This window comes from Tiliqua scincoides, chromosome 7, assembly GCF_035046505.1.
Source record: "Tiliqua scincoides isolate rTilSci1 chromosome 7, rTilSci1.hap2, whole genome shotgun sequence".
Classification (NCBI taxonomy): domain Eukaryota; kingdom Metazoa; phylum Chordata; class Lepidosauria; order Squamata; family Scincidae; genus Tiliqua; species Tiliqua scincoides.
This window is the reverse complement of record NC_089827.1, coordinates 50,154,443-50,171,872: the sequence shown is the minus strand read 5'-3', so window position 1 is coordinate 50,171,872 and position 17,430 is coordinate 50,154,443. Positions and strand designations below refer to the sequence as shown.

At 42.1% G+C, this 17,430-nt stretch overlaps 1 protein-coding gene across 1 annotated transcript; it reads right to left on the bottom strand.

Annotated features, from left to right (window-relative positions):
* Positions 1 to 221: 221 nt before the first annotated feature.
* On the bottom strand, positions 222 to 16,917 carry HSP90B1 (heat shock protein 90 beta family member 1). The gene is made up of 18 exons (XM_066633882.1): positions 16,725 to 16,917; positions 14,870 to 14,969; positions 13,220 to 13,361; positions 13,021 to 13,137; positions 12,429 to 12,760; positions 10,620 to 10,731; positions 9,600 to 9,713; positions 9,048 to 9,164; positions 7,199 to 7,336; positions 7,045 to 7,122; positions 6,886 to 6,951; positions 6,138 to 6,407; positions 5,224 to 5,469; positions 4,998 to 5,134; positions 3,248 to 3,326; positions 2,927 to 3,082; positions 1,656 to 1,763; positions 222 to 485 (listed from the first exon to the last, which is right to left on the bottom strand). The coding sequence occupies exons 1-18, from the start codon at positions 16,768 to 16,770 to the stop codon at positions 456 to 458; spliced, it is 2,388 nt and encodes a 795-aa protein (XP_066489979.1). The 5' UTR covers positions 16,771 to 16,917; the 3' UTR covers positions 222 to 455.
* Positions 16,918 to 17,430: the final 513 nt, after the last annotated feature.

Sequence of the window (17,430 nt, the reverse complement as noted above, 5' to 3'; positions counted from 1 at the left end):
ATTGAGTAAAGCTTAAGTCTATGTCTATTCAATGTAACAGCAGCAGGTTTTGCTAGTAATCCCATTTTAACTTATTTCACTTGCTTTAAAAACTAGCATTCTAAATGTAGGTTGGAGATACAGAGGGCTCCTCCATTGGAGAAAGCTCCCTTTAAATTCCCTTTTAGTTCCCTACTTTGATGTTGCTTATTACAGAATGAAGCAATAACTAGTACTACAAATGGTGTGAACACTTTTAATTTTGTATACACGACAAGATTTTACACCAAGTAGTCAGTTAAATAGTACAAATTTACATTGTGAGGAATGTTTAAAAAAAAAGCAACTTAAAAAATCCTCTTCTGCCCATAACCCACTACCTCCCCCCACAACATTTTACAGTGAGAAAAACCCCAAACAGATTTAGTTCACATTCCTGCTTCATCCCAGTCACAGGATACTAGTTTGAGTGCTCTTTATAATTCATCTTTCACTTCTGTGGGCTCCTACAAAAAGGAAAAAAGTTAATTGCGAAACATTAGTGCTCATGATTCATAGAATGCTAGGCAGAATCCTTAGCAGTACCATTTTTAAGTCTGATACTCAACACTACTACAGTTTCATCTCCACTATACTTGCTGCAGTGGTAGTTACTGGTTTGCTCTCCTAACTTTTGGCCTGAGGGTCATGTTGTCCAACACAGTGTTGGGACTGAAAATAGAGAGATAAAGAAGGGAATGGATTTTGAAAAATGGGGAGTGGAGGGCAAAACGGATTTGTACAGGAAGTGAGGGGAATGAATTTGAAAAGGAAAATTTTTGGAGAATGAGTTTTTGAAAAAAGGAATATGGCAAAAAACCAAAGTTTTCAGAAAAACATTTTTTGAAGGGATTAGGGAGAGAATGTGTTGGGGCTAAAGAGTTGGAGAACAATTAGGTAATGAATTGGGAGAAATAATTTGTAAAGAAAACACATGCTTTCAATAAGTTTTGGATAGATTGGCCAGCCATCTGATCAGGGTAGTGAATGTTTCTGGAACTCCACTCAGCTTACCAAAAGGGTGTGCTATAATTTGGGGAGTTGAGAGTCAGGCAGAAGTTACTCTTCCTATTTGCCCCCCTCCACACAGACCCCCCCCCCCCCACAGGAGAGCTATTTCTGATAGAATCCCTGCAGAAGCAGAGCTTTCTGAGAAAGGCTCTTCAGTGGAATCTCTCTGTGCATGGCTCTATTCAGCCCAGCAGGTTGCTGCAGCCCAGAACAGCCAAGTTTCCCCACCACATGCCACAGTCTGCATCAAATCCTCTGGAGAGCTGGATGTGGCCCCCGGGGCCAGGGTTTGGAGACCCCTTGCTCAGGCAGTTCCTAGTTTTGGAGTTCAATTGATACAACTGAAGCAAACCACGTACACAGTCATGCTAGGTTTGCAGGGAATAGAAAAGCTTTTCTACTTCTTGCACTGCTAGATTTGGTAATGTTTTTACCATGCAAGGAAAAGTTAGGTATTTTGAAAGAATCACACATTAGTTCCATCTTCAGTGTTTTGGTTTAAAACTGTGCCTACTACACTAATGATACAGATTCTAGATCCTGCTATTTCATAATTTTGGATTCATGTTTTCCTAGTACTGTCTACATTTGACACATATACAGCCAATATTAAACACAGCAGTTACCTTTTTCTCAGTTTCACTGTCTTCACTATCATCTGCTTCTACTTCTTCCTCCTCCTCTTGTTCTACTTCTTCAGCTGTCTCTTCTGGTTCTTCAGGCTCCTCTTCCACCTTACAGAAACAGTAATATTTAATAAGACAAGAACACACCCTTTCATATCATTGGAGTGAATAGGATTTAAAGAGTAAAGCACACAACTCTTATTTTCATAAGAGGGCAATATAGGTGCAGCCTATTTATCCATGGATTTTTTATCTGCAGATTTTTCTCAATGCAAATGGGGTGGGGGAACTGAAAGTCACATACACCTTTGCCCTGCACTGGCATCTCTCTCCATTTCCAGGCAGCCCAAACACTGCAAAGATGCTCTGCCTCTCCTAAGCAGGGCCCTGGAGCCCTGGAAGAGGTTCCCCTTGCAAAGGAACAGTAACACTCCTGGAGCCCATGAGCTAGCAGAGAGGGGAAGGGGGGGCCGAAAATCTCAGTAGCCAGAACACGTGCAGCAAGGTGGAGCTAGCTCTCTCACTCACTCACACAGGGACAGGTGTGTTAGGAACAGAGGGGATTGCTTTAAAAAAAACCCAGGGAGTGTTTGCCTGCACCATCTCAAGGGGGGAATTTGGCAATCACAGACACAAGCAAGCCTTCCCACCAAGCAAAGCATGAAATTTAGCCTACAATCCTCTCCACACTTTCCTGGGAGTAAGCCCCATTGACTACAATGGGGCTTACTTCTGAGCAGAAACTCATAGGGCTGGACTCTTAAAAGATCAGCATCCCATATGAATGAAGCCAGGCAGCTGGCAACGGGGAGGGCTGAGTATGGAGCAGAGCTGAGGGGATTGATAACAGCTGTCTTAGTTTCCTTCCATCCGGAAGTGTCAGGCTGCAGTGTAACTCTGGAATTTAGCACGTTTGTTAATCGCGCCGAATCATGGAATGGAACTAATGCGGGTAAATAGGCCCCACCTGTATTTTCTTAATATAAAGCACAATGATTTAAGTTAACACATAGCATAATCAAGATGGTTTTCATAGGTACTAGCCTACAGATTAATGATTAGGCATAACCCTGCTCTTTAACTAGAGTCCCAAGTATACAATATTTGACACATATCTGGATGTTGTGGAACAGATGAATTCTAGGCTAGAATCCTTGAACACCAATAGCAAATTACTGTATTTGGTTTTTAAACTGAATAGCTGATCAAGCTACAAATATGACTGCTAATTTGTATGGCTGCACCCACACTTGCCCAACATTTTCACTAACCTTTTCTTCTGGGTCGATGTTCAGACTCAAGCGAAGCATTCTTTCTATCCTATCTCCATATTCTTTTGTATCTGGCAGCAGATACCCTGATCTTAGGGTAGCTGTCTCAAACAGAACTACAGCAAGATCTGAAACTGTTTGATCATCTTCATTTTCCTGGTGTTAAATGAGATTCAAAATTAATACAAGAAGTAGACATACTGTAGAACTCCAAGATTCATGCTTGATTGATCAAAGGAGTCCAAGACATTATAGCTAGGAGCTATCCTAGTTTTAGTGTTTTGAGACAGATCACTGGAATTTTGAAGGTTTTTTTTTTACCTGAACACGCCTGAGCATCTCTTTTACAAGGGGATGTCTAGGATTGAGTTCTAATGTTTTCTTTTGGCTTGCATAGTAACTACAAAGGAAAAAAACAGAAACATGTATGTAAATACATTTCATTGTTAGAGAAACTCTAGAAGCAGCTTGCCAAACACAAATCATAATGTTGCCTTCTTTTTTTGGTTATGGACAGTAACAGCAGGTTGGCAATTCAATCATTACAGACAAAGAGTAGCACCTAACCGAGCACAAGATGTTCAGCTACAACTAGACCATGTTCTTGCATCATTCACTGAATCTAAAATTTGTTCAAGAGCTCCTGGGTCAAGATTCAGAGCTGAATTCAACAATCTCTCATTAGGTGCAGCCTTCCCAGATGTTTGGGGTAGGAATGGTTTTGAAACACTGAGCAATTTACATTTGTCTAAATGAAACCAGAACTGTTACTTCTCTGAACTAGATGCCCACACTTCAGGTTCAATCTGTTACTATAAAATCATATTTACAAATAGTAGGGAATGCCCATGTGAGTACTGTGATACCACTTTAAGAAAATGAATGCTCTGGTCTGTATACTTGAATGGCTTGGGGACACAAACACTTGTAGTCCAAAGCTTACTTCAGGACATGTGATACATCTAGACTTCAGGTAAGCTATCTAGCCCTTGTCTTCAAAAGAGCAGCGCAGGACACTACTAGACGCATCTGCACCTTTTTTTAAAATTAAAGACATCTTGAGATTAAGTTAGAAACTTGATAATTTGAAATGCAACATCACAATTCAAGTTTTACAGAGCTGAGTTGAAAGAGTCCAAAGTTTTTCTACAGAACTACCAACCTAGTCTACTTAGTTTTGAAAGGTCAATGACAGCTCTCTCCCTTACTAACATCTATGACTTACAATTCTGCACATACTAGGGAAGCAAAAGAACTGCATGGACTCGGGACAAGTTTCACTGCCAATCTGTTTCTTAATCTTCTGTTTCTAGATGTGTACCATTTACTATTTGTATACTGCCTTTCAAGGCTCAAAAGACCCTTATACAGCAATGCACCACCACAGCCCAGTAAGCTAAAAGCAAACAAAAGTTTGGCTGCCCCCCAAACAGAGTGGTCTCTTCAACAGCACAGCCTCCAACCCCCAAATCAAAAGTCAACAGGACTTACAGCCCTTTCAGAAACCGCAAGGATGGCTCTAGTCTCAATTTCCTTAATGTAATCAATTTCAAAGAGTCAGGGCAAGTGCATAAAAAGTCCTGCTCTGATGCAGGTTCTCTTACTTCCCATAATTATAGCAAATTGATTGTAAAATCTTAACCAGCATGTGGTTCAATACAGGGAAAGTGCTCCACAATGCTGTGAACACAAGAGCCCAGTTGATCAGATAAAAGGCCCATCTAACCCAGTATCCCATTTCCAATAGTCAGCCAGATGCCTTTGGGATGCCCACAAACAGGAGGTGAAGGCAAATCTCTCTCCTGCCACCCCTATTTAGAGGCTGTCCGCTTGTGAACCCAGGGGTAGCATGTAGTCACTGACAACAGAACTGGAGGCCATGAGCAGTTATTTTAATCACTGTTCTGAATTTTTAATATTTTATAATAAGAATATTTTAAATGGTTTCCACTTCCAATTTGGTTCTTTTCTCCCAACTGGCAAGGAATTTCAGTTCATCCAATATAGAAGATCACCTAGTAATATGCTCCCCCAGCGTTTCAGACTTACGACTAATAAGCTAAAGCCTTACTTTGTAGAGATGTCTTTGCCAGTCTGGTAAGCCTGAGCTTTCATGATTCTTTCCATGTTGCCAGACCATCCATATTGACTAGCCACAAGAGCACATGGGGAATGGGTTAATCGCTGAGACAACACTGCTTTTTCAATCTAAAACAGATGGTGCTATAGTTAGGAACACAATATAGCATACACACATTTCATGTAAAAAATACCCCAATTCTGCAGCATGTACGTACTTTATCCTTAAGTGCCTTATCTTTCATCCAATTTAGAAGAGGCTCATATTCTTTTTCTAAAGCCTCACGAGCTTCCTTTGATTTTTCACTTTCATCAAACTTCACTCCTTCTTTAGCAACGTTCTGGAATCTCTTGTTATCAAACTCTGGAAGAGCTTGAATGCAATATTCATCTACAGGTTCAGTCAAATAGATTACTTCATAGCCCTTCTTCAGAAGGCGTTCTACAAATGGTGAAGATTCCGCCTATAGAAAAGGCAGTTAAATTCATTTTTAAGACAGTCATGCAATATGTTTTCAACAAGGGAGAGGCAATTTACCTCCATAAATACTTATTCCATACCAAATGACACTAGGAAGATGATTCTGATACTTAATGAAGTGTTTGCATAAGCCAAAAAATCACTGCAACAGAATGAATGGCCAATCCTAAACAATGCCTGCCCGCTTACCACCAGCATGCGCTTTTGCAAACATGCTGTAAGGCATGTCTGCAGTCCTCAGCGCTGATGGACCTCCACCACTCCATGGTTACCCGAATCGCTGCACAGTGGAGAGCTAGGTGGAGGCATGGGGGAGGTGTTCTGGCTAAGGGAGGAGGTAGGACCAGTGGAGCTTTGCTCCAATGGATCCTGAGCCTCTGCATCAGGATGCTGGCCCAACACAGAATCTTGTTTCTACACAGACCCTTAGGTCACTGTAGAATCAAGTAGCCCCATTGTGGGGTTACTCACCTTACCGGGGGAAGGGGACAAAAATCCCCTTCTGAGGAGCTGCTGGCGCTGCCCCGGTAGCAGTCAGGATGCAGTGGCAGCCATTTTTGGCACTGCTGCAGCCCTGCACAGCTCAGGATTGTGCTGCCCTTCCACAGTGGTTAACCATTATACACTCCTACAGAGAGACTTCATGTTTACCTCCTTTCTGCTTGCTCCAGCCATGAAATAGATTTTGTCCTGTTTCTCTTTCATCCTCTCCACATATTGGTCCAGACTAGTAAGGTTGCTCTCATGGTGAGAGGATTGGAAACGAAGCAATTTAGCAAGACGAGTACGGTTTGAATGATCCTCAATTACTCCAAGTTTTATGTTTGTGCCAAATTCTTTCCAGAATGTGTCATTGTATTTTTCTTCTGCAATCTTTTTGATCATGTCAAGTGTTTTGCGGACAAGTTTCTTTCTGATCACCTAAACCACACAGATTTATGTAAGCATACTTGCATTTCTGACAACTTTCAGAAAATAGTTTGACAAAATGGTTAAAGAGGCAATTTATACTAGGACTTCAACCACAATAGGATGTTCTTATGTAAATGAGCATGCATATTTTGTACTTTTGCCTAGCTCCTAAGTCAATTGCTGCGTTCCTGCTCCCCCACCACACCCTACAAACACCCTCAAATTGAACAACTGCCAGAAATCAGGAAGATGAATGAAGTCTGTCAAACCTTCAGCTCAGAAGCCCTGTTCATTTTGCTGTAGAACACAAATATGGACACTGAGGAGCCTCACACTGCAAGGCAGCCAAAATTTTGGTCCTGCTTTCAGAGGCAATTCTCTGCTTGCTCTACTCATCAAGGTTGTACATTCTTCTGTTCTACAATCCCTAGCAGTAAAGCCACAACAAACCTCATTGAAATTGAGCTTGAGTAGTAAAATGACACACCTTTAGCAGTTTGTGCTGCTGGAGGGTCTCACGAGACACATTTAGCGGAAGATCATCCGAATCTACCTGAAATCAAGAAGAACAACAACATTTAGAAGACATTTAACTAAAAACACTGAATGTAAAAAGCATTGTTCAAAAGTTGCTTAAAATACTCACAACACCCTTGACAAAGTTAAGGTATTTTGGCATCATATCATGGAAGTCATCAGTGATGAACACTCTCCGGACATACAGCTGCAACATAACAAGATTGTTAGGCTTTTTGCTCTTTTGTTTTTAGAGAGTAACAAGCCAAAGTCTTTGCTCTTACCTTTATAAAGTCACTCTTTTTTGATCCATATTCATCAAACAAGCCACGTGGAGCAGTGGTAGGAACAAACAAAATGGACTTAAATGTCACCTCTCCTTCAGCAGTAAAATGAATGTAAGTCATAGGATCGTCAGGCTCCTGTGCAAAAATTAGAAGCAGTCAGTAATCCTTACAGTGATCTGGAAAGATAGTCACTAAAATTCTAGGGTCAGACAAATGTCCTCAAACCACACTGACAAGCAACACTGGGTACAGATGTAAAAATATGGCCACCAAGAGCATGGTTGCTTGTTAACCACCTAGTCAGGCAATAACATGTCTTACTACTTAAGTTGGGTAGAGAAATGCCATCTCATTAAAAAAATTCAAGGAAGTGTTTGTACTTCACACTCCAGAACCCAGTTTCTTTTGAAGTGTGCCTTGTACTGACAGTGAAAGGAAAGCCTACAACATGTTCACCCATGCAAGAAGTTTAGTATTATATGCAAAGTTACCTCACTAGAGGTATTAGAGGAATTAGAGGACAGGTCCTCTCATGGATTGAGAACTGGTTGGAGGCCAGGAGGCAGAGAGTGGGTGTCAATGGGCAATTTTCACAATGGAGAGAGGTGAAAAGCGGTGTGCCCCAAGGATTTGTCCTGGGACTGGTGCTTTTCAACCTCTTCATAAATGACCTGCAGACAGGGTTGAGCAGTGAAGTGGCTAAGTTTGCAGACGACACCAAACTTTTCCGTGTGGTGAAGACCAGAAGTGATTGTGAGGAGCTCCAGAAGGATCTCTCCAGACTGGCAGAATGGGCAGCAAAATGGCAGATGCGCTTCAATGTCAGTAAGTGTAAAGTCATGCACATTGGGGCAAAAAACCAAAACTTTAGATATAGGTTGATGGGTTCTGAGCTGTCTGTGACAGATCAGGAGAGAGATCTTGGGGTGGTGGTGGACAGGTCGATGAAAGTGTCGACCCAATGTGCGGTGGCAGTGAAGAAGGCCAATTCTATGCATGGGATCATTAGGAAGGGTATTGAGAACAAAACGGCTAGTATTATAATGCCATTGTACAAATCTATGGTAAGGCCACACCTGGAGTATTGTGTCCCGTTCAGGTCGCCGCATCTCAAAAAAGACATAGTGGAAATGGAAAAGGTGCAAAAGAGAGCGACTAAGATGATTACGGGGCTGGGGTACCCTCCTTATGAGGAAAGGCTACGGCGTTTGGGCCTCTTCAGCCTAGAAAAGAGATGCCTGAGGGGGGACATGATTGAGACATACAAAATTATGCAGGGGATGGACAGAGTGGATAGGGAGATGCTCTTTACACTCTCACATAATACCAGAACCAGGGGACATCCACTCAAATTGAGTGTTGGGCAGGTTAGGACAGACAAAAGAAAATATTTCTTTACTCAGCGTGTGGTCGGTCTGTGGAACTCCTTGCCTCAGGAGGTGGTGCTGGCATCTAGCCTAGACGCCTTTAAAAGGGGATTGGACAAGTTTCTGGCGGAAAAATCCATTATGGGTTACAAGCCATGATGTGTATGCGCAACCTCCTGATTTTAGAAATGGGTTATGTCAGAATGCCAGATGCAGGGGAGGGCACCAGGATGAGGTCTCTTGTTATCTGGTGTGCTCCCTGGGGCATTTGGTGGGCCCCTGTGAGATACAGAAAGCTGGACTAGATGGGCCTATGGCCTGATCCAGTGGGGCTGTTCTTATGTTCACTACAAGTTCTGTCTTAAGGAAATGCAAGATAGTAATGGGATTAGGGTCAAACATTATGGGCTTCAAATAAGTGCCAAATCTTAATGTTTCAGTGTCTTCATTCTACTTCTAAAATGCAAGACTGAACACACCTTAGAAAATGATTTGTAAAAAGCTTTATATTCATCTTCTTCTACTTCTTTAGATGGTCTCTGCCAAATTGGTTTGATATCATTCATAAGCTCCCAATCCCAGACAGTTTTCTCAACCTGCAAAATATTTTCAGCATAATTAAATTCATTAAGTTTTAAACCACTAACATAGTAACAGTTTTCTACACATACTTAATCATCATCATCATCAAGTATGGCTTGTTAAGCCATTCAGCTTCCTACGCAACAAGCAAATAGACCATCTGTCCTAATAGTAATCTAAGAAATAGAATTTCAGACATTGCAAGATAAGGGCAAGTTGAACACTGTAACAAGGCATGTATCTAGTCATTTCATTAGTTGTAGATGTGCTTAGTTACTCCACAAGCATCTATTTTTAATATGCCAAAATACAGTTCAGAAAAATTATTCATATGAAGATAGGAGACTTATCTGTACTCATTATTCCAAATCTAGTCAAGTCTTATTGATAGCGGTTTTGAAGTTCAAGCTTAACTCTTCAAAATCATTAAGACATAAAAAGAATCTTGCCATTTTAGTCTTTGGTTTTTTCTCTTCCCCTTCCTCTTCCACTGCAGCTTCTTCATCAGTCTCCTCTTTCTCTTTTATTTCTTCATCCTCAATAGGTTCTTCCACAGTTTCAGTCTACAGAAACATGTAAAGGTTAGTTTGCCCATTTTTTTTCAGGATCTTCATTAAGTTTCCTCTAAGTCAGCATTTCTCAGTGTTTGTCCCACTGTACCACTTTGCATAGGCCAACTATCGGAACTAACTGGTGCCGATATTATCACCTGTTACTTCCAGAATGGGAGGCCAGATGCAATGTGAGAGTAAGAGGCTCAGGGTGGACAGGGGAGTGTTTGAGCACATGAAAAACACGCTCTGGAGTTCTGCCTGCCAAGTCTCCTACTGCTGTTTGTTGTGTTGCATTGTTGGTCTCACTGCCAGCTGACAGGGGTTTCGGGGTCCCATGCTTACCACCAGACACCACCTCGTTCCTTTGGTAGTACAAGTACCACTGGTTCTGAAGCATTGCTCTAAGCCAATAGTCCCACAAAATACCTTAAGACCACTCCAAAATGTCATAGGGTCAGGACCAACCCATCTGAACTTTTCTGCTATAACAAGCATGGCCATCAATATTCTCTCAACTGCATAGACACATTAAGAATTTAGAAGTACTTCCAGTTGTCTAGCAGCCACTCTGATATGAGTACTAAGTCTTAAAAGCATATGGATTTCCTACATGGAACTGGCTCTGTTACTGGCATGCGACTTCAAACTTAGCCAATTTCAGGTTCTAGTCAATATAATTCTTGACAAATGAAACCAAAAGCAACTCTACAAATGGCATTTTATGGTGTCCTAATTCATTTACTCAAACAGCACCCCATTTTTTCAGGTCAGACTTTAATTGTCTGATTTGTTCTTAAGCCTGGCAAGAGAAGCTGCTTGTTAAAAGTACCAACCACTTCTTTCTGCAAGGGAACTTTCAAATCTGATATCCATGTTTTAACACATTTTATCAGTTGTCAGTGCTGGAATGTTTACCTTACTGCTCCATACATATATAGGGAAGTTGATGAACTGAGAGTATTTTCTGACCAAGTTTTTAACTGTATCCAGTTCAAGATAATCTGATGCTTCTTCCTTCATAACAAGCCTGAGAAATAGAACAAAATCATTCAGAGTTGAATTCATCCAAGCCAATTTAATCTTAGATACTACTGCCTTTTATACCAAGTTATCCAAATCAAAACACCAACAAAATCAACAAAAAAATGCTAACATTATCTTGCCACATGGGATGCAACTGCTTTACTGTTCTGGCAATTTTACAGAGAGCTCAGAAGAAGCTACCCAAAGGTGAAGAACTGCAATACTTCCACTTCCTGTGAGAAGTTGCAGCCTTGAATAATAGTAAGATAACTATAGCAAGTTATCCTTAGTTACGTATTTTAGTTACATTCTTATTAGCAACAGCTAAAAGCAAAAGTGTAAGAAAAATCAATCTTTTCAATATACCACAGATCATTTTTCTTCACAGGTTCTTCATGAAACATGCCACACTGCAGCAGGAACTTGTTGTACAGACTGACTGTTGCAGCTATAACTTTCCCAGAAATTTGGCCTTTACTATTTAATCTTCCTACTATGCAGGAATTGATAAACAAGACAACCAAGTCCAAGTTAGAGAGATACTTTTAGTTTGAATTCACTGCTTGACACCAAACAATCTCTTCTGGCAGCAGTACTGCCTTCTCATGTTCACCACAACTAAAATCTTAAGGTAGTAGTGTAAAGTCAAAACTTTCAGTTCTAATGAAGTTTCTGATGTTAGTGACACATCTCTGTAATGCGTACCCACAGAAAATATCAATATTCACTATGCTATTCTGTAAAACAATTCTATTTTAACCCCTGCTAACTGAGTAAGAGGCACTTTTTCAAGTGGGTGCTCCTCTTTTTTTTTTAGCAGGGGAAGAGTAACTGGCCCTCCTCACCCCAGCAGTGTCTTTTCTAGTGGCTACCTGCTGGTGTTCTTCTGCATCTTTTTAGATTGTGAGCCCTATTGGGACAGGAAGCCATTAGTTATTTGATTTTTCTCTGTAAACTGCTTTGTGAACTTTGTTGAAACGCGGTATATAAATACTGTTAATAATAATGTTAATATATATTTTAATTCTACAGTTTAGATAGAATGTAAGCAGATCCAGCAGCCTATAAACTATAATCTCACGTCTTCTCCACTATTAAACAGCATTAAACACTACAATTCAGCACCTGGGTGTTTACCAATCTTCCAGCTCCTTACTGCAGGAGTAACAACTATATCTGAAAGACATCACAGAAGCCATGCAGCTACCCAAATCACCAGACTGTGTCTTGTTGCTATGTTATAGATGGACTAAACTAATGATGCTTTTGAAATAAAATGCTGAATTTCTCCATTTCCCAGTGATGGCTACTTTCAGCTACACACTGTAACCAAGAGAGTCAACACCTCAGGTGGTAGTAACATCTTATACTTAGGAAGTACTTTACCCTAACTTGCAATAAGCAGTTTCCTACGAGAGAACAGTACAGCACTTTGCTACCTATCTTCCAACATTCTCATGCTACAAACAAGGAACAGCTGTAACACAATATACATAAAGCAAAATAAGCAGCAGATCCAGACTGTAAGATCACACTCTGTTAAACCTAATTCTAGGCACTTAAGCACTGGCTCCTAGGCTAGAGCCATTTGAAAATTGCATAGTAATGAAACTGGACAGATTCAAATATATAGTCCTTGAGAAACCAACTTTATCTGATCTTTTCTTTAAGCACTACCTTAAAAGTGCTTGCAATACTCACGTTATAGTAGTGCCTCGTCCCAAGGTATTTCCTCGAGGGTCATCAATGACAGAGAATTCGTTTGAGTTAGACTCCCAGATGTGCTGAGTGTCATTGTTGTGCTTTGATGTGACAATAACACTGTCTGCTACAAGGAAGGCCGAGTAGAAGCCAACACCAAACTGACCAATCAACTCAGAAGTTGACTGGTTCTCTTCCTGCATCTCAGTTATCTTATTTAGAAATTCACTTGTACCAGACTTGGCAATAGTACCCAAATTTTTGATAAGTTCTTCTTTGGTCATGCCAATGCCTGTGTCTGTAACATGAAGCATATTCTTCTCTTTATCACACTGCGCAAAAAACACAAAAAAACAAAACAAACAGTTCACAGTCATTATGTAACATATCACTATTTAAATAGCCGTTAACAAATACTCTAAACACATTTGTGATCAACTCTCATGCAACATTGTGTCCACTATACCTTCTGACCAGTCTCATACTCCATAAGTTGTATGGAATACTGATACAGGGGTACAAAAAAAGTACTTGTCACTTGTAAGACAACTTGACACCAACGGTAGCAGGAAAAACCAGAGCGACCTCTTACCTTGATTTTTATTGTGAGTTCTTCATTACCAGAAAGAGCATTTTCATCGGTCAGTGATAGCAGTCGTATTTTATCTAAAGCATCAGATGCATTTGAAATCAATTCCCTTAGGAAGATCTGGAGTGAAATTAAGAGAGTCAGGCAAATGTACCTAAATATATTCATGGCAATTCTACCCAGCAGTGAGTATACTGGTTACCTCCTTATTTTTGTAGAGAGAATTGATAATCAGCTTCATCATTCTGTTTACTTCAGCCTGGAATGCAAATTTTTCCGACTTCTCTCTGATTTGTTTTATTTGGGATGCATTTAAACCATCCAATTGGATAGACTCCTCTTCCCTGTGGAAGTAAAACAACATTATGAATCAAACCTTAATTTTATATTGTACTAGAAAATGAATCTTGCATTCTGCAAGCATGGATACATAGTTGTTGCAATAGGAAATGTACTCCCCCCCCCCAATAAAAGCATCCAAAGAACTGTACGGTCTCCATCTCATGTGTCATTTCTGTTGCTATGGTCAACATTCCAGCACACAGCAGGGAAATTTCATGCACCATATTTTAGCTTTTAGAGTACAACGCATTTCCTTCTCAAACCTTACTAGTAAGCCTGCCTCATACATGCCTAATTTCCGGTAGCCAAATTATATTAATCATACGCAGATTCTCTTGCATTGAGAAACAAAAATATAAATATTCTATTTTCATATTAGGCTACTTTGGAACACAAGCATACCCAGTACCTGGACTCTCATCAATTTTGACACGTGGTCTGGAGATATATATCTTTATATGCGCATACAATTTCAAGACATTTGAGGGATTTAAGCAAATTCAAAGGAAGCTCTGGGATAGGGTTCTCAACTATACTTATAAATAAGTTTATACGTGGACTTAAATTTAAAGTAGATAAATAAGTTTATCCTCCTCCTACCAGCAACAAAGGATCAAGCATCACATAATTCCCTAATCTTTCTTTACTAACAACTCTTCGGGGTTGAAACACATTACAATAAAAGTGCTGAACTGCAAAGCAATACATTTCCTTATGTTCTCCAGAGTCAAGCTGCCTGTGAGAAGCAATCTGCTCTCTGGTGCTCCTTCTGCAATATGGGGCAAAAGAGGTTAGCCATTCGCTTTTCCCATGTTACAAATTTCAGTTCTAGCCACTATCCAAATTACTTTTTAAAGAATTCCCAAAGGAAATTCCAGCTCCCATTTGATTTTCCCAACCCTACTGATGCTATCTTCAAGTTGGGAAGCTCCAGTGCAGCTACCCAAGGGAAACTAGAGCTGGCAGCATACAACATGCAAGCGGCAGTTGCTCCAGAAGTATGTGTGCAAAGATACTTTAATAAGTATCTTATTAAAGCCAGTTCTCTTTAGGAAAAGTAACCATGCTTATCAGTCTAAGACTTCAGTTTAGCACCAGTATTTAACAAAGCACCAGTCCAGTTATGACCTAGAACAGTTTGTATAGGTTACTTTTTGTGTTTGATCACAGCTGCTATTTAGATAGCAGCTTTGAATAAGCATAAAAAAAAGCTATTTGGATAAAAGTCTCCTCCCCATCTCATGACTAACTGGCAAAATAAGGATTTTGGTGCTTTTTCCCTTCTTGTTACAAGGCATTTAAAGATAGACCTCAGTATCAGTGGTGAGTCAAGTCAGTGGATAATGAGGTCCCACCTGTATAGTGCACAAATTAATGCATTAAATTATTTCAAAATAAGATGCACCATTGTCCTATTTTTATTTGGAGATTTGCCTCATCCAAGTCAACTTAGGACATTCACGTAAGTTTGCATTTTGTATTTAGACTCAGGGGTGGCTCCAACACAAACCTCTGAACAACTTCATCATCTGTTCGTGATCCTTCCCTGCTTTTACCCAAGTCATCTTCCACAGTGCCATCCGCATCAAGTTCATCAGCATGAGCCACAGCTGCAAAAGGATTATTTGAACAGGTTAGTACCAAGTAACAAAACAAGTTGCTGATACTATTATGCATCCAGCAGAGCACCAGGGGAACTTTGAACAGGGGACTTTCAGAAACAGTGACCTTATAAAAGTTCTGAAGTATCATAAAATATATGGAATGTAATGCTAAACGAAATGTGTAGGGCCCACCACTGGCACCAGAGTAGACCACTGAAGCAACAACTTTCAAAATTACTGTGCTGCATGCCACACTTATAGGGAATAGAAGCTCACCTGAAAACAAAGCCAATGAAGCAATTTTCAAAGTTGAGCTTCAACAGGAGGAGAGCTTCCAGCTAAAAGAGCTGGTTGAATAGTACACAAAAAAAAATCAGACAGCATGGAGAGGGCTTTCAGATTTCAGAGCAATGACAAGGCTACAGCACAGGTGGAAGGCCAATGGTGATCCCACAGGGAATGACAAAGTCCTTCTTTTGTTCAGAATACCCACAGAAGAAATTCAACACACATGTATTGCAATAAAGTATCAAAACAGGCTCCCTAGCCAAACATAAGTTCCACAAAGAGAGTTTCACTTCTTGGGGCGAAGTCTACTTTTCCCCCCACAACCTTTACTCCCTTCTCAGAACAGGTATGGTGACAACCTCTTAAAGGATCCGCTCAGCAGAGCACTAAGATTTTAAAGTACTTTGACTAAGCAGAACTCCCACAGGCCCTCCCTGCATGAGAGCCTTTGCTTTCATTCCAGAAGCCCCAATCCCCCCGAGCCATCCTAAAGAAAAATGAATCAATGACTCTGTCAGCCCTGCCAGAAACTCTGCCACAGTCATGCACGCCCATTTCCTCAGAAAGTCAGCCATGCTTAAGGGCCCCATCCTACCCAAATTGCCACTAATAATGCAACCATGACAATGAATGAACTATGTGCTGCATTCAGTAGTGGGAAAGCAGTCACAGGAGACCCCCTTGAAGAGTGTATGTTTACTCCTTTAGTTGGGGGTGCACTTATGCTGGAAAGCTTGATAACACTGGGCTCTGAGGCTGCAATCCTTTCCACATTTACCTGGGAGTAAGCCTCACTATTATAGTATTTACTTCTGAGTAGACCTGCACAGGATTGGGCTCTCAGGGGCCCAATCCCACCCAACTCTCCAGTGCAGTTGTGATGCAGCTCCAAGCTAACAACTATTCTCTTACCTTGAGGAGGCCTCGGAGATCTACCCTCCACTCCAGGATGCAGCATACAAACCCTGCTGGCACGGGCTGAAGCGGCACTGGAAAGTTGGATGGGACTGGGCCCTGAGGCTGCAATCCTACCCACATTTACCTGGAAGTAAGCCCCATCAGCTACTATGGTATTAACTTCTGAGTAGGCCTACACAGGCCAGGGCTCCCAGGAGCCCGATCCTCTCCCACTTCCCAGTTGCTCCAGGGTAGGGTAGAGGCGGCTGCAGCCTGGAAAGCAGGACACTCAGCACGCTGGACTCCCAGATGAAGAAGCTGGGAGGGGGAGCCCCCTCCCCCACCCCAGGCGCCTCGCACCCTCCCTGCGCCCACACGAGGAGTCAAGGAAGGGGGAAGGAGTCCCAGAGGCAGTGGCGGCCCCGACCAGGCTCTGACAGGCGCCCTCGGAGCTGCCTGCCCCCCAGCAGGGCTAGGAGGAGGGCGCGGCCGGCCTGAAGAAGGCAGGTGCTCTGGGGGGGGCACTGCCGCCCCCCTCAACCGCCACCCACGGAAGGTACCAGAAGACCCCCTCACCGGCCAGGAGCAGCAGGCAGAGGCCGAGTCCCCACAGCGGCTTCATGCTCGCGACGGACGGACGGACAGATGCAGGCTGCGCTCCGCACACGCTCAGGACGCGGCCCACCGACAACCTCCTTCTACTTCTCCTCCCCCTCACGCAACCGCTCCCTGCGCCCTCCTCGCTGGCCCGAGCCACTAATCACAGCCAGCCACCCAGCCCGCCCCCTCGAGGCTTATCACTAGCCAGAACCGTGGGCGGGGAGAAGGGCCCCTCCGTCGCACCAATCAGCCCGCACCACGCCAAATGCAGAGCCAATAGCGAGCCGGAGGGGGAGGGGAGGGGCTCTCACTCCACCAATCACTGCCTTCCAGGTGAGGCCTCCCGGCGCCAGAGCGTGGCTGGGTGCCATTGGCTGTTGCCAACGCGACCGACCAATCAGAGACAAGGGCGGGAATAGTAAGACCTGGTGTTTTAAAAAAATATATATTTTTAAAAAATGAATCCCCTCATCACGTGTCTCTGGGAGACCGGGAGAAGGAGAACTGAGATTTTAAATGATTTATTTAAAAAACCTATAAAGTGGATACCTCACAAGTACTTCCGGGGCACTTCGGCCAAACCGTTACGCGGGGCGGTTACCATGACAACGCTCACTTCCGCTTTCTAACACGTCATTTCAAAGGAGGTGCAAAAACCTCGAAAAAAGAACGGCAAAACAAG

What these genes read in the sequence shown, in the direction of transcription:
- HSP90B1 (XM_066633882.1), bottom strand. Translation starts at nt 16,770, where the DNA reads ATGAAGCCGCTGTGGGGACTCGGCCTCTGCCTGCTGCTCCTGGCCG. An exon ending in ATAAGGCACTTAAGGATAAA is followed by an intron (nt 5,135 to 5,223) that starts GTACGTACATGC and finishes CATCTGTTTTAG; the next exon opens with ATTGAAAAAGCAGTGTTGTC. An exon ending in GGCAAAGACATCTCTACAAA is followed by an intron (nt 3,327 to 4,997) that starts GTAAGGCTTTAG and finishes TTTCCTTTGTAG; the next exon opens with TTACTATGCAAGCCAAAAGA.